Source organism: Rhinoraja longicauda, chromosome 2 (assembly GCF_053455715.1).
Source record: "Rhinoraja longicauda isolate Sanriku21f chromosome 2, sRhiLon1.1, whole genome shotgun sequence".
Lineage (NCBI taxonomy): Eukaryota > Metazoa > Chordata > Chondrichthyes > Rajiformes > Arhynchobatidae > Rhinoraja > Rhinoraja longicauda.
In genome coordinates this window covers 12,087,116-12,112,263 of record NC_135954.1, presented here as the reverse complement: position 1 = coordinate 12,112,263, position 25,148 = coordinate 12,087,116, and the positions used below count along the sequence as shown (strand labels likewise).

General features: G+C 46.0%; 1 protein-coding gene across 1 annotated transcript in view; it reads left to right on the top strand.

Annotated features, from left to right (window-relative positions):
- Positions 1-25,148, top strand: part of LOC144611063 (uncharacterized) — a 148,217-nt gene that overhangs the window by 97,234 nt on the left and 25,835 nt on the right. Inside the window, exon 8 of the mRNA XM_078430151.1 lies at positions 7,524-7,624. Within this exon, the coding sequence (XP_078286277.1) occupies positions 7,524-7,624 (101 nt within the window). The remainder of the gene's footprint in view (positions 1-7,523; positions 7,625-25,148) is intronic.

Here is a 25,148-nt window from a genome sequence, read left to right as displayed (position 1 = left end):
ATTAAGTAGCACCTGCTCAAAGAGCTATGCTTAAAGGAACCACTGTTATCACTGTTTTCACACAGAGTGGTGAGTCTGTGGAATTCTCTGCCACAGAAGGTAGTTGAGGTCAGTTCATTGGCTATATTTAAGAGGGAGTTAGATGTGGCCCTTGCGGCTAAAGGGATCAGGGGGTATGGAGAGAAGGCAGGTACAGGTTACTGAGCTGGATGATCAGCCATGATCATATTGAATGGCGGTGCAGGCTCAAAAGGCCAAATGGCCTACTGCTGCACCTATTTTCTATGTTTCTATGTTTCTAAAGACAGACACAAAATGCTGGAGTTACTCAGCGGGATAGGCGGCGTCTCTGAAGAGAAGGAATGAGTGAAGTTTTGGGCCGAGACCCTTCTTCAGATGGTTTCCTTTCTTGCTCTGGCCTACTGGACCCCAGTCCCACAACCACACCTTTGCTGCATTTCTCCCCTATTTCCATGTTCTCCGCAAGATCCTACATTGAATGTTGCTTTTACCTAGCAGAATTTAACCAGGGCGGCACGTTGGCGCAGCGGTGGAGTTGCTGTCTTGCAGCGCTTGCAGCGCCGGATACCCGGGTTTGATCCCCACTACGGGTGCTCTCTGTACGGAGTTTGTACGTTCTTTCCGTGACCTGCGTGGGTTTTCTCCGAGATCTTCGGTTTCATCCCACACTCCAAAGACGTACTGGTCGGTGGGTTAATTCTTAAGGGGTTGGACAGGCTAGATGCAGGAAGATTGTTCCCGATGTTGGGGAAGTCCAGAACAAGGGGTCACAGTTTAAGGATAAGGGGGAAGTCTTTTAGGACCGAGATGAGAAAGTTTTTTTTCACACAGAGAGCGGTGAATCTGTGGAATTCTCTGCCACAGAAGGTAGTTGAGGCCAGTTCATTGGCTATACTTAAGAGGGTGTTAGATGTGGCCCTTGTGGCTACAGGGATCATGGGGTATGGAGAGAAGGCAGGCACGGGATACTGAGTTGGATGATCAGCCATGATCATATTGAATGGCGGTGTAGGCTACTCCTGCACCTATTTTCTATGTCTATGTCTATAATTGTCTTGGTGTAAGTGTAATTTGTCCCTAGTGTGTGTAGGATAGCGTTAATGTGCGGAGCTTGTATGGCTCTTTGACTCTAACCCTATCTCGCTGAGTCAAAGAGTTGAGAAAACAATAACAATTCGGCCTGAGCACAATTAAAGCAATAGTTTCTCTGTGATATTGAGGCAGAGTAAATAGAGCTACACTGACGCATGTGGAAAACCCGGAACTAACCAGACCAAGTTTACATTTTGGTTTTAGATTTTAGATTTCGAGATACAGCGCGGAAACAGGCCCTTCGGCCCACCGCGTCCGTGCCGCCCAGCGATCCCTGCACATTAACACTATCCTACACACACTAGGGACAGTGTGAACTAGACACACACTAGGGACGGGAGAAGGCAGGAACGGGGTACTGTTTGAGAATGATCAGCCATGATCACATTGAATGGCGGTGATGGCTCGAAGGGCCGAATGGCCTCCTCCTGCACCTATTGTCTATTGTCTATTGACAATTTTTACATTTGCCCAGCCATTCTTGAAGGTGGTGGAGTAAGGGCTGATAAGAGATTAGAATCATTACTAGCCACTAATTACTTCTCTGCAGTTACATGAGGGTCATTCAAGGGTTGTGCCAAGTTATGACACAAAACTGGGTGGCAGTATGAACTGCGAAGAGGATGTTAGGAGGTTGCAGGGTGACCTGGACAGGTTGAGTGAGTGGGCAGATGCGTGGCAGATGCAGTATAATGTAGATAAATGTGAGGTTATTCACTTTGGCGGCAAGGACAGGAAGGCAGATTATAATCTCAATGGTGTCAGGTTAGGTAACGGGGCAAGTGCAGCGAGACCTGGGTGTCCTTGTACACCAGTCACTGAAAGTTGGCGTGCAGGTACAGCAGGCAGTGAAGAAAGCTAATGGCATGTTGGCCTTCATAACGAGAGGATTTCAGTATAGGAGCAAAGAGGTTCTTCTGCTGTTATATAGGGCCCTGGTAAGACCACATCTGGAGTATTGTGTACAGTTTTGGTCTCCTAATTTGAGGAAGGACATCCTTGTAATTGAGGCAGTGTAGCGTAGGTTCATGAGATTGACCCCTGGGATGGCGAGACTGTCATATGAGGAAAGATTGAAAAGACTCGGCTTGTATTCACTGGAGTTTAGAAGGATGAGAGGGGATCTTATAGAGGGGATCTTGAGAGGGGATCTTATAGAGACATAAAAGAACTATAAAAGAACTATAAAAGAACTATCATCAGTCTGAAGAAGGGTCTCAACCCGAAACGTCACCCATTCCTTCTCTCCTGAGATGCTGCCTGACCTGCTGAGTTACTCCAGCATTTTGTGAATAAATACCTTCGATTTGTACCAGCATCTGCAGTTATTTTCTTATATAAAAGGACTGGACAAGCTAGATGCAGGAAAAATGTTCCCAATGTTGGTGGAGTCCAGAACCAGGGGCCACAGTCTTAGAATAAAGGGGAAGCCATTTAAAACTGAGGTGAGAAGGAACATTTTCACCCAGAGAGTTGTGAATTTGTGGAATTCTCTGCCACAGAGGGCAGTGGAGGCCAAATCACTGGATGAATTTAAGAGAGAGTTAGATAGAGCTCTGGGGGCTAGTGGAATCAAGGCATATGGGGAGAAGTTGGGCACAGGTTACTGATTGTGGATGATCAGCCATGATCACAATGAATGGCGGTGCTGGCTCGAAGGGCTGAATGGACTCCTCCTGCACCTATTTTCTATGTTTCTATGTTTCTAATGGAGTGGTTTAGACTTTAGAGGTACAGCGCGGAAACAGGCTCTTCGGCCCACCGAGTCCAGCGATCAACCCGTACACTGGCACTACCTTACGGGCAATTCACGATTAGAAAAAGATTGAAGCCAATTGACCTACAAACCTGTACGTCTTTGGGGTGTGGGAGGCACCCGGGAGAAAACCCACGCAGGCCACGGGGAGAAGGTAGAAACTTCATACAGGCAGCACCTGTAGTCAGGATCGAACCCGGGTTCCTGGCGCTGCAAGGCAGCAACTCTACCGCTGCGCCACCGTGCAAGCCTGGTTCCTGAAAATTACATTTGAATGAAGTCTCTTGCACCTGGTTGATCTGTGAGATTGATGTCCCACCTTTGGCCATACAAGTAGCAGGAGGGACACCCACATTTAGTTTACTGCTTGTGAAATCCTTTGAACCATAGGCAACAAAAGAACTGCAGTTTGACATAATTACCCTTATTAGTCCCAATGGAATGTTGGCCTTCATAACAAGGGGAGTTGAGTATAGGAGCAAAGAGGTCCTTCTGCAGTTGTACAGGGCCCTAGTGAGACCGCACCTGGAGTACTGTGTGCAGTTTTGGTTTCCAAATTTGAGGAAGGATATTCTTGCTATTGAGGGCGTGCAGCGTAGGTTCACTAGGTTAATTCCCGGAATGGCGGGACTGTCATATGTTGAAAGACTGGAGCGACTAGGTTTGTATACACTGGAATTTAGAAGGATGAGAGGGGATCTTATCGAAACGTATAAGATTATTAAGGGGTTGGACATTTTAGAGGCAGGAAACATGTTCCCAATGTTGGGGGAGTCCAGAACCAGGGGCTACAGTTTAAGAATAAGGGGTAGGCCATTTAGAACAGAGATGAGGAAAAACTTTTTTAGTCAGAGAGTTGTGAATCTGTGGAATTCTCTGCCTCAGAGGGCAGTGGAGGCCAATTCTCTGAATACATTCAAGAGAGAGCTAGATAGTGCTCTTAAGGATAGTGGAGTCAGGGGGTATGGGGAGAAAGCAGGAACGGGGTACTGATTGAGAATGATCAGCCATGATCACATTGAATGGCGGTGCTGGCTCGAAGGGCCGAATGGCCTCCTCCTGCACCTATTGTCTATTGTCTATAGTCTCTTTGCGTTGAGCTGTGCCTTGCTTCCTTTTTTGCTGAGCGTGCAGAAAGCTTCCATTTTCCACGGAGCTTGCACTCTTTAGATGCTTTGGGCTGTAAAATCTCGGACCATTTTCTCAGTCGCCCTCTGACTCTTCCCCACTCACTGTGAACTGGATCTGAAGACAACCTTGTGTGGGAAGGATTTGTGGGAAAGAACTGCTGATGCTGGTTTAAATCGAAGATAGACACAAAATTTTGAAGTAACTCTGCGGGACAGGCAGCATCTCTGGAGAGAAGGAATGGGTGACGTTTCGGGTTGGGACTTTCAGACTGATTCAGACAGATCAGTCTGAAGAAGGGCCTGGACCCGAAACGTCACCATTCCTTCTCTCCAGAGATGCTGCCTGTCCCACAGAGTTACTCCAGTATTTTCAAGCTAAGGTTAATTCTGGAAATATGTACACCTTTTGCATAATTTCCATGGGGGGGGGGGGGGGGACGGGGGGTGGACGGGGGGGGGGGGGGGGGGGAGGGGAGGGGACAAGATAGTTACATCAGAGCAAATTTAATAAAGGAACTAGAAACTCAGTTGTATAGAGTCATGGAGTGATACAGCGTGGAAACAGGCCCTTTGGCCCAACTTGCCCACACCGACCAACATGTCCCACCTACACTTGTCCCACCTGCCTGCGTTTGTCTCATCTCCCTCCAAACCTGTCCTATCCATGTACCTGTCAAACCTATTCTTAAATGTGGGGATGGTCCTAGCCTCAACTACCTCCTCTGGCAGCTTGTTCCATACACCCAGCACCCTCTGTGTGAAAAACTTACCCCTCAGATTCCTATTAAATCTTTTCCCCTTCACCTTAGGCCTATGTACTCTGGTCCTCGATTCCCCTACTCTGGGCGAGAGATTCTTCATCAAACTGAAGAGCCAACAGCGCACAGAAAAACTGGGGGCAGCCTGCGTTAAATTTGTAATTATTTGCTTAAAGATTGAAATAAGTCAAGTATTTTCAAGATAAATTCTCAATACCCAGAGGTGAATGGAGCAGAATCTCACTTAGGTTACGCAATGAGAAGTCATTCTCAGTTCCGCCATTTTATTCCAACCATTTTAGAAGATCAATGTTTAACTTAAAAGGACATACAGTGCTGGAGTAACTCAGGAGAAAATGGAAGGGGAGCCTTCAGACTCGAAACGTCACCTATCCATGCTCTCCAAAGATGCTGCCTGACCCGCATCTGCAGTTCCTTGTTTCAATTCGACGTTTAACGTGTTGGATGTGCTGGTTGAACAATCATAACCAGTCCACGATGTTCATTATTTAAAGTGCAGGAGGTATTATGAAATGGTGATTGCCAGTTGATGCTGTGATTGCAATCCAAGCCTGAATGTGTATTTCCCAGTTAAGTGCTGCCCTCAGCCAGGTGGCGCAGCGGTAGAGTTGCTGCCTTACAGCGCTTGCGGCGCCGGAGTCCCAGGTTCGATCCCGACTACGGGCGCTGTCTGGACGGAGTTTGCACGTTCTCCCCGTGACCCCGTGGGTTTTCTCTGAGCTCTTTGGTTTCCTCCCACACTCCAAAGACGTGCAGGTTTGTAGGTTAAGTGGCTTGGCATAAGTGTCAACTGTCCCTCGTGTGTGTAGGGTAGCGTTAATGTGCAGGGATCGCTGGTCGGCATGGACTCAGTGGGCCGAAGGGCCTGTTTCCGCGCTGTATCTCTAAACTAAACTAAACTAAACTAAATCCACGCTCCCCACTCAGGCACCGACCGCCACATAAGCTTTCCTGCTTAATACAGGGGAATAATGGAGAGCTGTTTACATAGTAAACTTCTGAGTCAGACAGCTACAAATTTACAACTATGTCCACATTAAGTTTCCTTAAATAAACCATCATTCTCTTCACTGTGAATGGTTTCAAACATCAACAAACCGGTGATAGACATAAAATGCTGGAGTAACTCAGCGGGTCAGGCAGCATCTCTGGAGAAAGGGAATAGGTGGCATTTCGGGTCGAGACCTTTCTTCAGACTGGAGTCTGCAGAAATTAGCCTGAAGAAGGGTCTCGACCAGAAACGTCGCCTATTCCTTTTCTCCAGAGATGCGGCCTGACCCGCCGAGTTACTTCATCTTCTTGTGCCTATCTTCGCTGTAAACCAGCATCTACAGTTCTGTCCTACGCATCACAAAACTGGTGATGGCTGAATGTTTAGTTTAGTTTAGAGATACAGCACGGAAACAGGCCCTTCGGCCCACCAAGTCCGTACCGCCCAGCGATCCCCACACATTAACACTATCCTACACGCACGAGGGACAATTTTTCTTAACATTTTATACCAAGCTAATTAACCTACAAACCTGTTCATCTTTGGAGCGTGGGAGGAAACCAAAGATCATGGAGAAAACCCAAGTGGGAGAACATGCAAACTCAATAGACAATAGACAATAGGTGCAGGAGGAGGCCATTCGGCCCTTCGAGCCAGCACCGCCATTCAATGTGATCATGGCTGATCATTCTCAATCAGTACCCCGTTCCTGCCTTCTCCCCATACCCCCTGACTCCGCTATCCTTAAGAGCTCTATCCAGCTCTCTCTTGAATGCATTCAGAGAATTGGCCTCCACTGCTTTCTGAGGCAGAGAATTCCACAGATTCACAACTCTCTGACTGAAAATGTTTTTCCTCATCTCCGTTCTAAATGGCCTACCCCTTATTCTTAAACCGTGGCCCCTTGTTCTGGACTCCCCCAACATTGGGAACATGTTTCCTGCCTCTAACGTGTCCAACCCCTTAATAATCTTATACGTTTCGATAAGATCTCCTCTCATCCTTCTAAATTCCAGTGTATACAAGCCTAGTCGCTCCAGTCTTTCAACATATGATAGTCCCGCCATTCCGGGAATTAACCTAGTAAACCTACGCTGCACGCCCTCAATAGCAAGAGTATCCTTCCTCAAATTTGGAGACCAAAACTGCACACAGTACTCCAGGTGCGGTCTCACTAGGGCCCTGTACAACTGCAGAAGGACCTCTTTGCTCCTATACTCAACTCCTCTTGTTATGAAGGCCAACATTCCATTGGCTTTCTTCACTGCCTGCTGTACCTGCATCCTTGCTTTCAGTGACTGATGCACTAGGACACCCAGATCTCGTTGTACGTCCCCTGTTCCTAACTTGACACCATTCAGATAATACTCTGCCTTCCTATTCTTACCACCAAAGTGGATAACCTCACACTTATCCACATTAAACTGCATCTGCCATGCATTCGCCCACTCACACAACCTGTCCAAGTCACCCTGCAACCTCATAGCATCTTCCTCACAGTTCACACTACCACCCAGCTTTGTATCATCTGCACACAGACAGCATCTGTCGTCAGGTTCGAACCCAGGTCTCTGGCGCAGTAAGGCAGTAGATGTACCAGTAGATGTACCGCTGCACCATGTGATGTGAAGTATTTGCAAGCACTTATTGCTGGAGATGAGATGCAATTCTTGCAGTACACCACTGGTAGCCACTGTTGTATCATTGTCTCGTGTTTAACACCATCTCAATAACATTATCGCCCTTTCCTCCAGAAAGCTGCGTCTTCAAAGCTTTTGAGGACAGGAGGGAGACCTTGGATGCAATGGAAATTCAAGAAGACAATCTGACACAAGTGGAGCTGCCTATTGATCAGGTCAGCACATATGCAGGACTTAAACATATTATTTAAGTAACATGATACTGAAATAAAAATGATTGCATTTATCCACATCTTTCACAACCTGAGCCTGTCTCAAAACACTTCTGCTCAATTAAATATTTACTGCAGTCCAGTCTCTGTGGTGATGCAAGAAACCTCTTGGCAGACCTGTGCAAGGTGAGAGCCCCCACGCGCACCAGAGGAGGTTTCTATTCAAGCAAAGTGGGATGTGAAATAAGTATTGATCATCATAGCCGATGAGTGTTCATCTTTATATCTCCTGAAAGGGCGAAACAATCCCTGATTCAATATACTGTAGACACAAAATGCTGGAGTAACTCAGTGGGACAGGCAGCATCTCCGGAGGGAAGGAATGGGTGATGTTTCGGGTCGAGACTCAATAGACAATAGACAATAGGTGCAGGAGGTATAAGAAAATAACTGCAGATGCTGGTACAAATCGAAGGTATTTATTCACAAAATGCTGGAGTAACTCAGCAGGTCAGGCAGCATCGAGATGCTGCCTGACCTGCTGAGTTACTCCAGCATTTTGTGAATAAATACCTTCGATAGGTGCAGGAGGAGGCCATTCGGCCCTTCGAGCCAGCACCGCCATTCAATGTGATCATGGCTGGTCATTCTCAATCAGTACCCCGTTCCTGCCTTCTCCCCATACCCCCTGATTCCGCTATCCTTAAGAGCTCTATCCAGCTCTCTCTTGAATGCATTCAGAGAATTGGCCTCCACTGCCTTCTGAGGCAGAGAATTCCACAGATTCGCAACTCCTTCAGACTGAGGGTCAGGGGAGAGGGAGTCCAGAGATATGGAAGGATAAGGTGTGAAAACGACCGATCAAAGCCGACGATGATAAGGAAATGGACAATGGTACATTGTCAGCTGAGGGAATGGTGAACTAGGGTGGGGAGGGACGGAAAGAGAGGGAGAGCATGTTACTTGATGTTAGAGAAATCCATATTCATACCGCTGGGTGGTAAGCTTATCAAGTGAAATATGAGGTGCCGTTCCTCCAATTTGCGTTGGGCCTCACTCTGACAGTGGAGGAGGCCCAGGACAGAAAGGTCAGTGTGGGAATGGGAGGGGGAGTTAAAGTTTTTAGCAACTGGGAGATCGCGTAGGCCTGGCCGGACTGAGTGGAGGTGTTTAACGAAACAATCGCCGAGCCTGCTATTGGTCTCACCGACATATAGGAGTCCACATCTGGAACAGCGGATACAGTAGGTGAGGTTGGAGGAGGTGCAAGTGAACCTCTGCCTCACCTGAAAGGACTGCCAGGGTTCTTGGACGGAGTTCGAGGGAGGAGGTATGGCGATTCACTACCTCGTTTGAAACACAGCCAAAGATGAAACACTCACCTGGACCATCAAATTAGTTATAATACTCAAGTCCCGTGAATGGAACTTGAATTCACAATCTTCTGAATGGAGAGGAGAAACATGCAGAAAGTTCACAGGCACCTCCTCTAACCTCATCTACTGTTCCCAATGTCGCCTCCTGTACACCGGCAAGACCAAGCAAAGACTAGGCGACCATTTTGCCGAACACTTGTGCTCGGTCCGCCAAGGCCTGCTGGATCTCCCGGTTGCTAACCATTTTAACTCCCATTCCCATTCCGTTGCCGACCGTTCTGACTTGGGCCTCATCCATTGCCTGAGTAAGGCCACAGAGTGAGCAATTTTGGGCCCCGTACCTGAGGGCGGATGTCCTAGCACTGGAGAGGGTTCAGAGGAGATTTACAAGAGTGACCCCAGGAATTGGTGGGTTTACATATGATGAGCATTAGACGCCGCCACTGGGCCTCGACGTGCTGGGGTTTAGAAGGTTGAGGGGGGGACCTCCTTGAGATTTCCCGAATAGTGCAAGGCCTGGTTAGTGTGCATGTGGAGAGGATGTTTCCTCTAGTGGGAGAGTCTCGGACCAGAGGTCATGGTCTCTGAATTAAAGGGTGTTCCTTCAGGAAGGAGATGAGGAGGAATTTCTTTAGTCAGAGGGTGGTGAATGTGTGGAATTCATTACCACAGGAGGCCAAGTCATTGGACATTAATAAGGCAGAGATAGATAGATTATTGATTAGTGCGGGTGTCAGTGGTTATGGGGAGAAGGCAGGAGGATGGGGTTAAGAGGGAGAGATAGATCAGCCATGATTGAATGGCGGAGCAGACTGGATGGGCCGAATGGCCTAATTCTTCCCCTATCGCTTATGAACTTATGAACATACAAACTGGAGGAAGAACACCTCATATTCTGCTTGGGTAGCTTACAACCCGACGGTACGAACATTGAATTCTCCAATTTTAGGTAACACCCCCCCCACCCTTCCCCCCCCCCCCCACCCTTCCCCTGCCCCCCACCATTCCCCCCCCTTCCCCCCCCTTCCCCCCCCCTCTTCCCTGCGCTCCACCCTAGCTAAAGTTTAGTTGGTTAGTCAGTTTGGTTTATTGTCACGTGTACTGGGGCAGTGAAAAGCTTTTGTTGCGGGCTAACCAGTCAGCAGAAAGACAAGACACGATTACAATCGAGCCATTTACAGCGTGTAGACAACACATAATGAGGGACGTAATGAGGGAACGTTTAGTGCAAGGTAAAGACAGCAAAGTCCGATCAAGGATCGTCAGAAGGTCACCAAAGAGGTAGATGGTAGTTCAGTGCTGCTCTCTGGTTATGGTGGGGTGATTATATGATAGTAAGCCCCCCTCCCCCCTACGCCACAATTACATGTTTTTGTCTCTTAGTAAATGCTGGTGAGAATCTCACCTTCAAGGAGGCAGGAACTCTGCCTCACATCTGGGGGCGTTATTGCCCCACAGAGGAAAGATCTGTGCATCCACTTATGCATTCTCGAGCTAATGGACGATCTTTAGGTACAAAATGATTGATGGCCTCCAAGGAACAGTGGCTGCTGCCTTTGCAGACGGATGCATTGTGAAAGAAAGCATTGTGAAGCAAGCCTCCAAAACCCAAATTCATTTTCTCACTTCTCACTGAGCGCCCGTTAATATACTTGATCTGCGATGTAAAGTGAATCAAACCCGCTTTCAACCGTGCTGTTGCAGGCACGGGGCTCTGCGAAGTTTGCCGCAAGGAAACCTTATCCGGAAGCAATCGCTTCTTTTCAAATTGGTTTTCATGCAGAGTCTATTTATGAGGACACTGCGATAAAGCATTATGAATGCTTGCTCTCTGCCACAGAGGGTAGTTGAGGCCAGTTCATTGGCTATATTTAAGAGGGAGTTAGATGTGGCCCTTGTGGCTAAAGGGATCAGGGGGTATGGAGAGAAGGCAGGTACAGGATACTGAGCTGGATGATCAGCCATGATCATATTGAATGGCGGTGCAGGCTCAAAGGGCCGAATGGCCTACTCCTGCACCTACTTTCTATGTTTCTATGTCCCTAGTGGGTATAGGATGGTGTTAATGTGCAGGGATCGGCGCGGACACGGTGGGCCGAAAGGGGCCTGTTTCCGCACTCTATCTCTAAACTAAACTAAAAAAAAACAAAATGTTCTTTAAAATTTTAAGTATACATGAAACGACACTTACAACAGAAAACACGGGCACCTCACTGCCAAGGGCACTTTGCGATGAATCCTTGGTGTGACACTGTTGTAGTCTATTCACTGAAGAAATATCTATGTTTCTACTGTTTCTACTGAATATATTTTAAATACTTTGTTTAAAGAAGAATGTACAAGCTTCTTTATTTCCTCTTTGCTAGTGTTAAACATTGGAGGGACTTGGCCAGATGAACAGATGTTTTAAATCGCTTGGATATTCAGGAAGGCAAACCACCCAAATCATTGAGCGATATGTTGCAGCCCCATGCTGGGAACACTAAGGAATGAGAAATCTTATTGCTCGCATTTCATTTGGTTTCACCTCGTTTCCGCATATTATTGGGCCTCGGCGACTTTTGCTGCCCGTTAAATAGTAATACGATTGCAGCAATCCCAATTGAGAATTAGAGCTTTATTTAAACCAAGGTTAGGCGGCACGGTGGCACAACGGTAGTGTTGCTGCCCTACAGCGTCAGAGACATGGTCAGGTTCGATCCTGACTACGGGTGCTGTCGGAACGGAGTTTGTACGTTTGTCATTCTTCCACACTCCAAAGACGTACAGGTTTGTAGGTTGATTGGCTTCGGTAAAATTGTAAACGGTCCCTGGTATGTAGGATAGTGTTAGCGTACGGGGTCGGTGTGGGCCGAAGGGCCTGTTTCCGCGCTGTATCTCTAAAGTCAAAAGTTCTAAAAGTTGGTTTAAACAAACAGAGGTGATGGTCTTCTCCACCTAGACAGTGGTTCAAACGTAACAGCAGAAATATGGTTCATGATTTACATGCCGGCACAGTTTTTTAATAAATGTTTCTGGAGAATGAATAGGCATTGCTCGTTTTCAATGATACCAAAGAATACAGGAAAGTGAAAGTGCATTATCGTCTTATCTGGCCATTTGCACAGTTGCCTAACATGCACGATGCCTCCAAGGACCTGTTTACCAAATGTTGGACTGGCTACTTACTCAATACAGCCTTAAACGTGCTGATGCTATCAGCACCTATTATCTCCTCTGGGAAGCCGTCGGCTATATTCATAGTATCATCTGGCTAAGGTATGGGATGCCAATATTCAGATCCTTCACAACCAATTGTACAGAATATTAGGAGCCACAAATAACTGGCATCTGATCCAAGATAAATTCCAACCTCACTATCGTTTGTTGTGTTTTCTTTCGCCAATAGAGCACCAGTTCCATTGCTTTTTTTAAGCTGAAACCTTAGAAGTGGTGAAACTGCACCACCTGATAAAACGGGAGATGCAAAACCAGGTTGGTTGGCCTGGTTAAGAAGCCACTTCATGGTCTTGGGATTGAATGGCTGGATGGCCTATTATCTATTGTCTATGATAAGGGATTACCCATTTTGTTTCGTGACTGGTTTTGGCAAGTGCGTGCTCTTCGGTATCAGCCGTCACCCTCCTGCCCTTGCCGAAGCCAGATACGAAACAGGATGATGTAAGTATTGGCACCGCACGCTATAAGAACCCGTTGCCCCAATGGGGCAAGGTTTCTCGCTGAATTGGAATGGCTCTGCTCGTACAAGTGAAAGCACAGTAAAGTTGAAGCACGTCGTAGAGAATCGACTTGAGAGCAACTTGACTGTTGTTTTATATTTTTCACTTACGTGGCATCTCAAAGTGAGCAGTTAGATCAAGTTGACATTAAACAATAACAAGTCTCCAGGGCAGTGGATAGCACGCTGTTAAGAGTCTGTGTTCACCTGCCTCCGGGGTCTGGCTTTAAATCAGGCCCAGACAGATGGACTTAAAATCTCTCGGCCTTCGATGGCTGTTAAACATACTAAGTGAAATAAGTTCTGGCAGTCTAATTCTGGTTCCCGGTGGGCCACGAGTTCACGTTGGAAACCTGCCTTCAAGAATCCCAGTTGGAAGTCAAATACAAAAAACACAAAGGAAAACCAACCATCATGAAAACATTAATTATATCTTTAATGACACCAGGTCTAGCTGCCCCGAGAGCTTCAAAGGGTACAGCAAAGCATTTCCAGTTAAAATAATCTGATGGATCTCTAACTGGATGTAAAGCGTTTGTTTTTATTAACGATGATACGAATTGTGATGTGGATGTAAGAGAGTGTACCAACGATTTGTTTATAGCACAAGGATTGCTGAGTGGAATCAAATTCCAACAGTTGGCTGGGTCACTCATTTGAAGTGCCACAGTCAGCAATCCACAGTCGAGATAGGATTGATGGTCCTGGATGTGTCATTGCTCCAGATTAGCTTGTGCTGTCTGATGCCACACAACTGGGCTTTCAGCTGTCCCACACGCAGGGTTAGTAGTAATGCTACAACCTACCTTTGAGATAAGATTAGTTTCGTTTAGAGATACAGCGTAGAACTAGACCCTTCGGCCCACTGAGTCCGCGCCGACTGACGAACATCCCCGCTATCCTAGCTATCGCTATCCTACACACACAAGGGATAATTTTTTTTTAACAATTTACATAGCCATTTAACCTACAAATCTCCACAACTTTGGACTGTGGGAGGAAACTTGAGCACCTGGAGAAAACCCACGCAGGTCACGGGGAGAACGTGCAAACTCCGTACACACAGCACCCGTGGTCAGGATCGAACCCGGGTCTCTGGCACTGTAAGGCCGCAACTCTACCGCTGCGCCACCGTGCCGCCCTAGATGGGTGTGAGACCATGAAACAATTTGAGCAACAGAACTAGTTCCTATTAATCCATTAACTCCCAGCCTGAGACTTAAATAAAAAATACTGTTGCAGGAGCGATATTCTTCCTGGTTCATTTAATGTGTATATAAAGCCTGTGTCAGCATTTTATAGCAACATTTGATTCCAATAAAACATTTCAACACATCTGGCTAGAATGATGATCTCAGTTTTGTCCTGTAGTTAAGTCTATTTTTACCATACCATTTTTAGCAAACTGATGAATTAAAAAAATTACAATCTGTGGTTAGTTCGAAGCAAGATTTTTCATTGTACCTGCACCTCACTGTAGTGTACATGTGAAAATAAACACGACTTGACATGCCTGTAAATACTTAGCGTTTCTATTTTGATCATTGCGTCGTTTGTTCCGACATTCAGATTGGGGTTCTGAACTGGAACGTAAGCTCAGTCTGTGGACGATTTTTCATGTTGGTCAGCAAAGGTAAAGCCTTGTGTTGAATTTCAGGAGTCAAGAGTGTTTTATTGTCATGTGTCCCAGACAGAACAATGACATTCTTACTTGCAGCAGCACAACAGAATATGCAAACATAGTACACTGCAAACAATATATTAAATGAGAAACAAAAAGCTCAGTGTGTGTGTATATATATACACATTCTCACACACACACACACACACACACACACACACCCGCACACACACACACACACACACACACACACACACACATACACACACACATATACACACACACACACATATACACACACACACACATATACACACACACACACACACACACACACACACACACACACACACACACACACACACACACACACACACACACACACACACACACATATACACACACACACATATACACACACACACACACACACACACACACACACACACACACACACATATACATACACACACACACACACACACACACACACACACACACACACACACACACACACACACACACACACACACACACACACACACACACACACATATACATACACACACACACACACACACACATATACACACACACACACACACACATACACACACACACACACACACACACACACATATACATACGTACATACATACATATTCACACACAAATAAAAACAAGCAATAATAGTGCAATAATAGTCAATGTTGTTCCAATGTAGACCCATTTCCAGTGTTGAACATGTCATAAATCAGTCTAAGGTAGACTCGAAATGCTGGAGTAACTCAGCGGGACAGGCAGCATCTCGGGAGAGAAGGAATGGGTGATGTTTCGGGTCAAGACCCTTCTTCAGGCTGATGTCAGGGGAGGGGGCGGGACAGAAATAGAATGCAGTCGGAGACAGGAAGACTAGTGGGAGAACTGGGAAGGGGGAGGGGATAGAGAGGGAAATTAGGGACTTTCATAAATCAGTCTACTGTCCTTACACCTACGGAACTGTGAAGCATGATGTATATTTGTTTCACAGGCGACCATATGCTGCTTCAGTTCGAGAGACCAATAAAAGATCTCTCTGCCAGATATTTTAGACACGTTTTATTTATTTTCTAAACCAACTCGTTCAGTAATTAACGGTAGCATTATATACGTCTGTGCACCATGAAAACAATGAGTGTAATTGATATAATTACTTTTAGCGGGCTTAATTATTAAATGTTTTACTGCAGCTTCCCAAACAATGAGGCAATCACGCAAAATTGATCATTATCTTGTCCCTTAATTCCTTTATTACTTATGTAAAATCTGGAATCTAGAGATGGGATACAAATGGCGGTTCTTCGCATGATAGGGGAGAAGTGATTGTGGCAGTAAAATAAACACGTGTCATTATTTCTGCTTGCAAAAACTTTATCTTAGCACAACTGTGGCATTATGCGAGCGTTTGTGTCTGAGGGCGATAATGGAATGGGCAAATCTGTGAAGAACAGTGGTAATGGACGTTTTTGTGTTATTTATTCACAAAATGCTGGAGTAACTCAGCAGGTCAGGCACCATCTCGGGAGAGAAGGAATGGGCGACGTTTCGGGTCGAGACCCTTCTTCAGATGTAAATTGTCCCTGGTGTGTGGGACGGTGCTAGTGTTGCGGGGATCGCCGGTCGACGCGGACACGATGGGCCGAAGGGCCTGTTTCCACGCTGTATCTCGACGCTAAACTAAATTGCTGCTAAACTGAATTTTGCTCACAGGTCACAATGAGGCAATGAACTTGCCGGAATTTGTAAAGATGTGTGAAGGCCTTGTAGTTATCTTGCAGTTCAGAGATGCATTGAAGTCTCTCGGCGGGACAGGGGGGTCAGTCAGATTGTGCTAAGGAAAGCCCAAATCAATAGCAAATACTTGCTGCTGAAAGGTAATGAGGGTTAGATTTACAGGAACGAGTTATCTTACTGGCAGCCCGGATGGTCGCTAGCCAGCTATCCGTTCATTAATCTCTTGACGCAATCATTTTTTTGAAAAGAAAAATGGGAAGATATTAATAACGCTTGCAATAAAAGCACATTAAATATCAGAATCGAATATAAATATGAGTAATTACAACTAAAACTATAATAAATCACCTTATTGCAAACAGCAATAGCCATTCAAAAACAAATTAAATGTCATTAATGTCTGGCTCTGATTTCAACAGGGGCAGGTTTCAAAGGAGAAGGAGCTCCTTATGGGAAATCCAGAGGTTTGGGTGGTATAGATTTCTAGTTTTACACCATGCAGCTTATTTCCACACAGGATACATGTCTGGACCGACGATAGACACAAAATACTGGAGTAACTCAGCGGGACAGGCGGCATCTTCTTCACCTGAAGAAGGGTCTCGACCCGAAACGTCACCCATTCCTTCTCTCCAGAGATGCTGCCCGTTATCCACTTTGGTGGTAAGAATAGGAAGGCAGATTATTATCTGAATGGTGTCAAGTTAGGAAAAGGGGACGTACAACGTGATCTGGGTGTCCTAGTGCATCAGTCACTGAAAAGAAGCATGCAGGTACAGCAGGCAGTGAAGAAAGCCAATGGAATGTTGGCCTTCATAACAAGAGGAGTTGAGTATAGGAGCAAAGAGCTCCTTCTGCAGTTGTACAGGGCCCTAGTGAGACCGCACCTGGAGTACTGTGTGCAGTTTTGGTCTCCAAATTTGAGGAAGGATATTCTTGCTATTGAGGGCGTGCAGCGTAGGTTTACTAGGTTAATTCCCGGAATGGCGGGACTGTCATATGTTGAAAGACTGGAGCGACTAGGCTTGTACACACTGGAATTTAGAAGGATGAGAGGGGATCTTATCAAAACGTATGAGATTATTAAGGGGTTGGACACGTTAGAGGCAGGAAACATATCATATCATATCATATCATATATATACAGCGCGGAAACAGGCCTTTTCGGCCCACCAAGTCCGCGCCGCCCAGCGATCCCCGTACATTAACACTATCCTACACCCACTAGGGACAATTTTTTACATTTACCCAGTCAAATTAACCTACATACCCGTACGTCTTTGGAGTGTGGGAGGAAACCGAAGATCTCGGAGAAAACCCACGCAGGTCACGGGGAGAACGTACAAACTCCTTACAGTACAGCACCCGTAGTCAGGATCGAACCTGAGTCTCCGGCGCTGCATTCGCTGTAAAGCAGCAACTCTACCGCTGCGCTACCGTGCCAATGTTCCCAATGTTGGGGGAGTCCAGAACAAGGGGCCACAGTTTACGAATAAGGGGTAGGCCATTTAGAACAGAGATGAGGAAAAACTTTTTCAGTCAGAGAGTTGTGAATCTGTGGAATTCTCTGCCTCAGAAGGCAGTGGAGGCCAATTCTCTGAATGCATTCAAGAGAGAGCTAGATAGAGCTCTTAAGGATAGCGGAGTCAGGGGGTATGGGGAGAAGGCGGGAACGGGGTACTGATTGAGAATGATCAGCCATGATCACATTGAATGGCGGTGTTGGCTCGAAGGGCTGAATGGCCTCCTCCTGCACCTATTGTCTATTGTCTATTGTCCCGCTGAGTTACAATGCATTTTGCATTTATCTTCGGTTGAAACTAGCATCTGCAGTTCCTTCCTGCACACAGGGTCAGGCAGCATCACTGGAGAACATGGATAGGTGACGTTTTGGGTCGGGGCCTTCCGCAATCTGGAGAAGGTTTCCGACCCGAAACATTATCTATCATTGCTCTGATTGATCCCACCTTCAATAGATCGCTCAAAACTGAGGTTAGGTTTGTATTGCCTTGTTTATTATGTTGTTATTATGTAAGGGTGGACACACACTGTGGACATCAGGGGACCCTTGGGAAGATGTATGTCATGGCTCTAGTTGAGTCCTGAGTTATGCAGCCACACGCAACTCCCTGGTTAACTCGTCCCTTCAAGGCTGATCATCCACAATCAGTAACCTGTGCCCAACTTCTCCCCATATCCCTTGATTTCACTAGCCTCCAGAGCTCTATCTAACTCTCTCTTAAATCCATCCAGTGATTTGGCCTTCACTGCCCTATGCGGCAGAGAATTCCACAAATTCACAACTCTCTGGGTGAAAAAGTTCCTTCTCACCTCAGTTTTAAATGGCCTCCCCTTTATTCTAAGACTGTGGCCCCTGGTTCTGGACTCGCCCAACATTGGGAACATTTTTCCTGCATCTAGCTTGTCCAGTCCTTTTATAATTTTATATGTCTCTGTGTATCTGTCTAACTGTTTCTTAAATGTCCCAGCCTCAACTACCTCCTCTGGCAGCTTGTACCATACACCCACCACCCTTTGTGAGAAAAAGTTACCCTTCAGATTCCAATTAAATCTTTTCCCCTTCACCTTAAACCTATGTCCTCTGGTCCTCGATTTACCTACTCTCGGTTGCAGGGGAAGCACATAATCCTCTGGCATTTTTACCACCTCCCATCCCACCACGAGCCACATCTTTCCATCTCCACCCCTTTCTGCTTTCTGCAGAATCCGTTCTCCCCTCAACTCCCTGGTTAACTCTTCCCTTCCCACCCAAACCACACCCTCCCCAGGTAACCCAGGTCACTGCAACTGCAGGAGATGCAACACCTGTGCAGTATTGTGTTCAGTTTTGGTCACCCTGCTCGAGGAACAATGTTGTTAAGCTGGAAAGAGTCAGAGAAGATTTACTAGTTCTGTTATCCAAGTTTCGTATCGTACACATTAGGGGCAAATTAACCTACTGACCTGCAAGTCTTTGGAGTGTGGGAGGAAACCGGAGTACCCGGAGAAAACCCATGTGGTTAAAGGGAAAACATACAAACTCAGTACAGACACCACCCGCAGTTCAAATTGAACCTGGGTCTCTGGCGCTGTAAGGCAACAATTCTACCGCTGTACCACTGTGCCGTTCTTGTATGAAGAATTTCATTTTAAAACGGGAGATACTGCTAATTGAGAAGGAACAATTTATTGATATAAGTTACCTTTCGGCCTGAAAGAAAACTGGGTGATCGAATAGAAGAATTATTAGTGGCAGATAAGTTTGATTTTTTCTTTTGGAACAATGATTACCGTTTAAAGTACAGTAAAGCCTGTGCTCAAGAAATATCCTGAGATTATGAATGGTCCAATGAAAGTATGGAAGTTGAGAGGTCATGTTATAGTTGTATAAGACATTAGTGAGGCCACATTTAGAGTATTGTGCTCATTTTCGGTCGGTCACCAAATTATAGGAAAGATGTTGTCAAGCTGGAAAGTGTACAGAGAAGATTTACAAGCTCAACGCCAGGACTTGAGGGCTGAGCTACAGGGAGAGGTGGAGTAGACAATAGGCAATAGACAATAGGTGCAGGAGGAGGCCATTCGGCCCTTCGAGCCAGCACCGCCATTCAATGTGATCATGGCTGATCATTCTCAATCAGTACTCCGTTCCTGCCTTCTCCCCATACCCCCTGACTCTGCTATCCTTAAGAGCTCTATCTAGAGTGGGCTAGGACTTTATTCCTTGGAGTGCAGGAGGATGAGGGGCGATCTTATAGAGGTATACAAAGTCACAAGAGGAATAGATCAGGTAAATGCACAGTCTTTTGCCCAGAGTAGGGGAATCAAGTACCAGACGACACAGGTATAAGATGAGACGGGAAAGATTGAATAGAAACCTGATGGGTAACGCAAAGGGTGGTGGGTATATGGAATGAGCCGCCGGAGGAGGTAGTTGAGGCAGGTACTATCATAATGGTTAAGAGACATATGGAAAGGTACATGTATAAAGGATAGGTTTAGAGGGATCTGGGCCAAATGCAGGCAGGTGGGACTCGTGTAGATGGGGCATGTTGGTCAGGGTGGGCAGGTTGGCCGAAGGGCCTGGTTCCACACTATGTGACTCCATGACTCTATGAAAATGCTTTCTTTCTCTGTAGTTCAAGAGATTCCTTTGTTATTGTACATTCGGACCCAATTTCACATCTCGACAATGCAATAGCTTTCATGCAGCAGATATGTATGTATGCAGTTGTCCGAACTGGCTCAGTATTCATCCGTCACAGCATTTGCTTGAATATACCAGATTATGTGCTCAGTGGCACGACGGCAAAGAGGGCTAAATTCATGGAACCGTCACCAGTGGACGGAAGCAAGATTTAACACTGGGAAACATTTTGGAAGCGGAATGGTCCCGCGACATCTGGAGTTATTTAGGCTGTGAGGAAAATATCAATAATGTGCTGATACGGTACGATAAGATAAGATAGAACTTTATTTATCCCAGGAGGGAAGTTGACCTGCCAACAGTCATAAAAACACAATAGACATAAAACATGAAATTAAAGTGACAAGTGGAAAGGATTGGGGGTGTGCAAAGATTGGGGATGGTGGGGGGGGTGGGGGGGGGTGGGGGGGGGGGGGGGAGGAGAGTAATTCCAACCCACGACAGAAGGGGGGGGAGTTGTACAGTTTGATAGCCACAGGGAAGGAGGATCTCCTGTGGCGTTCTGTGCTGCATCTTGGTGGGACCAGTCTGTTGCTGAAGGTGCTCCTCAGATTGACCAGTGTGTCATGGAGGGGGTGAGCTGTATATCGTCCAAGATGTGTAGATGGAACACCTTAGAATGCTCTCAAGTGATGTTTAGTGCTGCTGGTTGCCGTGGCCACAGCCCATCACGTTGTCTTGTCCGCCTGAACATGTTCGGACATGTGAGATCACATTGCCATGCCCGCCTCTTTGTGTTATCAGCAGCATCTCTGTCCTTTATGTGTTAGAGTCATGCAGTGACACACAGACGTAAACGTATGTGAGGCCCAACGCAAAATGAAACAGCAGCACCTCATATTTCGCTTGGGCAGCTTACAACCCAGCGGTATGAATATTGACGTTTCTAACTTCAAGTAACCCTTGCTTTCCCTCAGTCTCCATCCCTCCCCCATCCTAGTTCTCCGATCAGTCGGACTGTTCTCCTGATTAAATTTTGCATTTAGATTTTTAGATTTAGATTTAGATTTAGATTTAGAGATACAGCGCGGAAACAGGCCCTTCGGCCCACCGGGTCCGCGCCGCCCAGCGATCCCCGCACATTAACACTATCCTACACACACAAGGGCCAATTTTTTACATTTGCCCAGCCAATTAACCTACATACCTGTACGTCTTTGGAGTGTGGAAGGAAACCGAAGATCTCGGAGAAAACCCACGCAGGTCACGGGGAGAACGGACACGGGAAGATTGTTTGCCTCGTTGTCACTTCCCCAAGCTAACAATGATCTATTCCTCATTTTCCTTGATCTACGTCCCCTTTGATCACACCTTACCCTTCCATGTCTCTCATTTCCCTCTCCCTCTGACTCTCAGTCTGAAGAAGGGTCTCAACCCGAAACGTCACCGGTTCTTTCTATCCAGAGATGCTGCCTGTCCTGTTGTGTTACTCCAGCATTTTGTGTCTGTCTTCGGTGTAAACCAGCATCTGCAGTTCCTTTCATTGTTACATAGAAACATAGAAACATAGAAAATAGGTGCAGGAGAAGGCCATTCGGCCCTTCGAGCCAGCACCGCCATTCATTGTGATCATGGCTGATTGCCCACAATCAATAACCCGTGCCTGCCTTCTCCCCATATCCCTTGATTCCACTAGCCATGAGAGCTCTATCTAACTCTCTCTTAAATCAATCCAGTGATTTGGCTTCCACTACCCTCTGTGGCAGAGAATTCCACAAATTCACAACTCTCTGGTGGTGCTGGCTCGAAGGGCCGAATGGCCTTCTCCTGCACCTATTGTCTATTGAAAAAGTTTCTTCTCACCTCCGTTTTAAATGGCCTCCCCTTTATTCTAAGACTGTGGCCCCTAAGTTCATTGAAAATAAAACACGTAAACCAAACTCCGCACCTTTGGGCTGGGCCAAAGTGCTATGGAAGAAAGTGATGAATTTCGAGGGTAGTTGTCACTCATACCTGCTTCCAAATAGTACGCCTATTTTCCTGCTTTCCCTTTCTGCACCTGAACTTCCTTCATTACTTTTCTGCACTTTCCAGGGATCACACAATAGACAATAGACAATAGGTGCAGGAGGAGGCCATTCGGCCCTTCGAGCCAGCACCGCCATTCAATGTGATCATGGCTGATCATTCTCAATCAGTACCCCGTTCCTGCTTTCTCCCCATACCCCCTGACTCCGCTATCCTTAAGAGCTCTATCTAGCTCTCTCTTGAATGTATTCAGAGAATTGGCCTCCACTGCCCTCTGAGGCAGAGAATTCCACAGATTCACAACTCTCTGACTAAAAAGGGTTTTCCTCATCTCTGTTCTAAATGGCCTACCCCTTATTCTTAAACTGTGGCCCCTGGTTCTGGACTCCCCCAACATTGGGAACATGTTTCCTGCCTCTAACATGTCCAACCCCTTAATAATCTTATACGTTTCGATAAGATCCCCTCTGCACACCATTGCAAACTGTACATTAATTGAATTGCACAGAAGTGAAAGTTCCATAAGCCCCTCCCCTACCTATCAGGAGCAGATGAGGGCATTCGATTCAGTTCGAGATACCAGCTACCAAGACAGATATGTATAGCAATTCATTCTTCCCTCTCACAATCAAAGCATGGAATAGCCTTCACCTTACTTTAGTTACTCAACCGGACGCAATTACATTTAAGGCAGCTCTTCTTCTCCAAGAAGCCCTTCTTGCTTAAGTCCATACTCCGCCACCTCCAGTTTAGATTCCATTTGGAATATTTTGGAGGACCAAGAACCAAGAAACCAAGAACCCAAACAGTGAAAGGCTTGGATAGAGTGGACGTGGAGAGGGTGTTTCCACTAGTGGGAGAGTCTAGGACTAGAGGTCATAGCCTCAGAATTAAAGGACATTCCTTAATGAAGGAGATGAGGAGGATCTTAGGGTGGTGAATCTGTGGAATTCTTTGCCACCGAAGGCTGTGGAGGCCAGTTGAATGGATATTTTAAAGGCAGAGATAGATAGATTCTTGATTAGTACGGGTGTCAGGGGGTTATGGGGAGAAGGCAGGGGAATGGGGTTAGGAGGGAGAGATAGATCAGCCATGATTGAATGACGGAGTAGACTTGATGGGCCGAATGGCCTAATTCTACTCCTATCGCTTATGACTTTTATGAAGATTTGTGGGATTCAGCTGTATTTTCTTCTGAAAAGCTTTCATTTCATTCTGAGGTACTATTACCGAGAACCAGCACTTAAAAGAATCAAATAATGCTTTTGATCAGGAAATTGTGAGGAAAGTTCAGCTTAAATAAGATAGAATTGTATATAATTTTGATTAAAAAACTCTGTTGGTTGTAACACGTTTGGCAGCCTCCTGATATCAAAACTCTTAATAGCATTATTGTTTCATTTATGTGTGTTAAAGGAAGAACTTAAACAAATTTCATTGTTTATTTTTCCACAATTACCCCTTGCGGTTTTACCATCTTTGGTCTCAGTAACACATAATAGTTTATAGCTTTTTTTCCTCAATCTTTGAGAATTAGAGTGGAAGTTTGCTGCAGGCAGTGTTACAGATGAGATCATTTACATTTTCTTGGTTTTGGGCTTCATTTATATTAGTTTTCCTTTCCACGTATGCCTTCATGTGTCAAAAATTAAACAGAAAATATCACAGTCTAATTTATAGGCTTGCAGTACCAGCATCATTTATCTTTGAAATTGGATTTAGAAATAGAAACGCTGTAACGTGGGAAGAAGAACAGGCAATTTATAGGGAATGGCTATGGTGAATGCACAATCTTTTGACCCATGGTAGGGCAAATCAAGGAAGGCATAGGTGAGAGGAGAACGAGGAAAGATTTCATAGGAACTCGAGTGGCAACTTTTTCATGATTCCAATCGAGTCATTCACAGTGTACAGTTTTGGTCTCCTAATCTGAGGAAAGACATTCTTGCCATAGAGGGAGTACAGAGAAGGTTCACCAGATTGATCCCTGGGATGGCAGGACTTTCATATGAAGAAAGACTGGATAGACGCGGCTTGTACTCGCTGGAATTTAGAAGATTGAGGGGGGATCTTATAGAAACTCACAAAATTCTTAAGGGGTTGGACAGGCTAGATGCAGGAAGATTGTTCCCGATGTTGGGGAAGTCCAGAACAAGGGGTCACAGTTTAAGGATAAGGGTCTTTTAGGACCGAGATGAGAAAGTTTTTTTTCACACAGAGAGTGGTGAATCTGTGGAATTCTCTGCCACAGAAGATAGTTGAGGCCAGTTCATTGGCTATATTTAAGAGGGAGTTAGATGTGGCCCTTGTGGCTAAAGGGATCAGGGGGTATGGAGAGAAGGCAGGTACGGGATACTGGGTTGGATGATCAGCCATGATCATATTGAATGGCGGTGTAGGCTCGAAGGGCCGAATGGCCTACTCCTGCATCTATTTTCTATGTTTCTATGTCTCTATGTTTCTATGTTACAGATACATGAGAAGGGAATAAATGCAAGGGAAGGGAATAAGAAGAAGGGTCTCGACCCGAAACGTCACCCACTCCTTCTCTCCAGAGATGCTGCCTGTCCCGCTGAGTTACTCCAGCTTTTTGTGTCGAAGTGTCGAAAGTAAAGTTAGCCAAGCCCAATCAAAGATAGTCCAGGGATCTCCAATGAGTTCAGGACAGCTCTCTGGTTGTCTCTCCAGTTAGCTTTCTTGCCGATCATTAAAAAAACTTTGAATATACTCAAAACTAGTCGTGAACTAGTTGGCAGCACAGTGGCGCAGCGGTAGAGTTGCTGCCTTTACAGCGGTTGCAGCGCCGGAGTCCCGGGTTCGATCCCGACTACGGGTGCTGTCTGCACGGAGTTTGTACGTTCTCC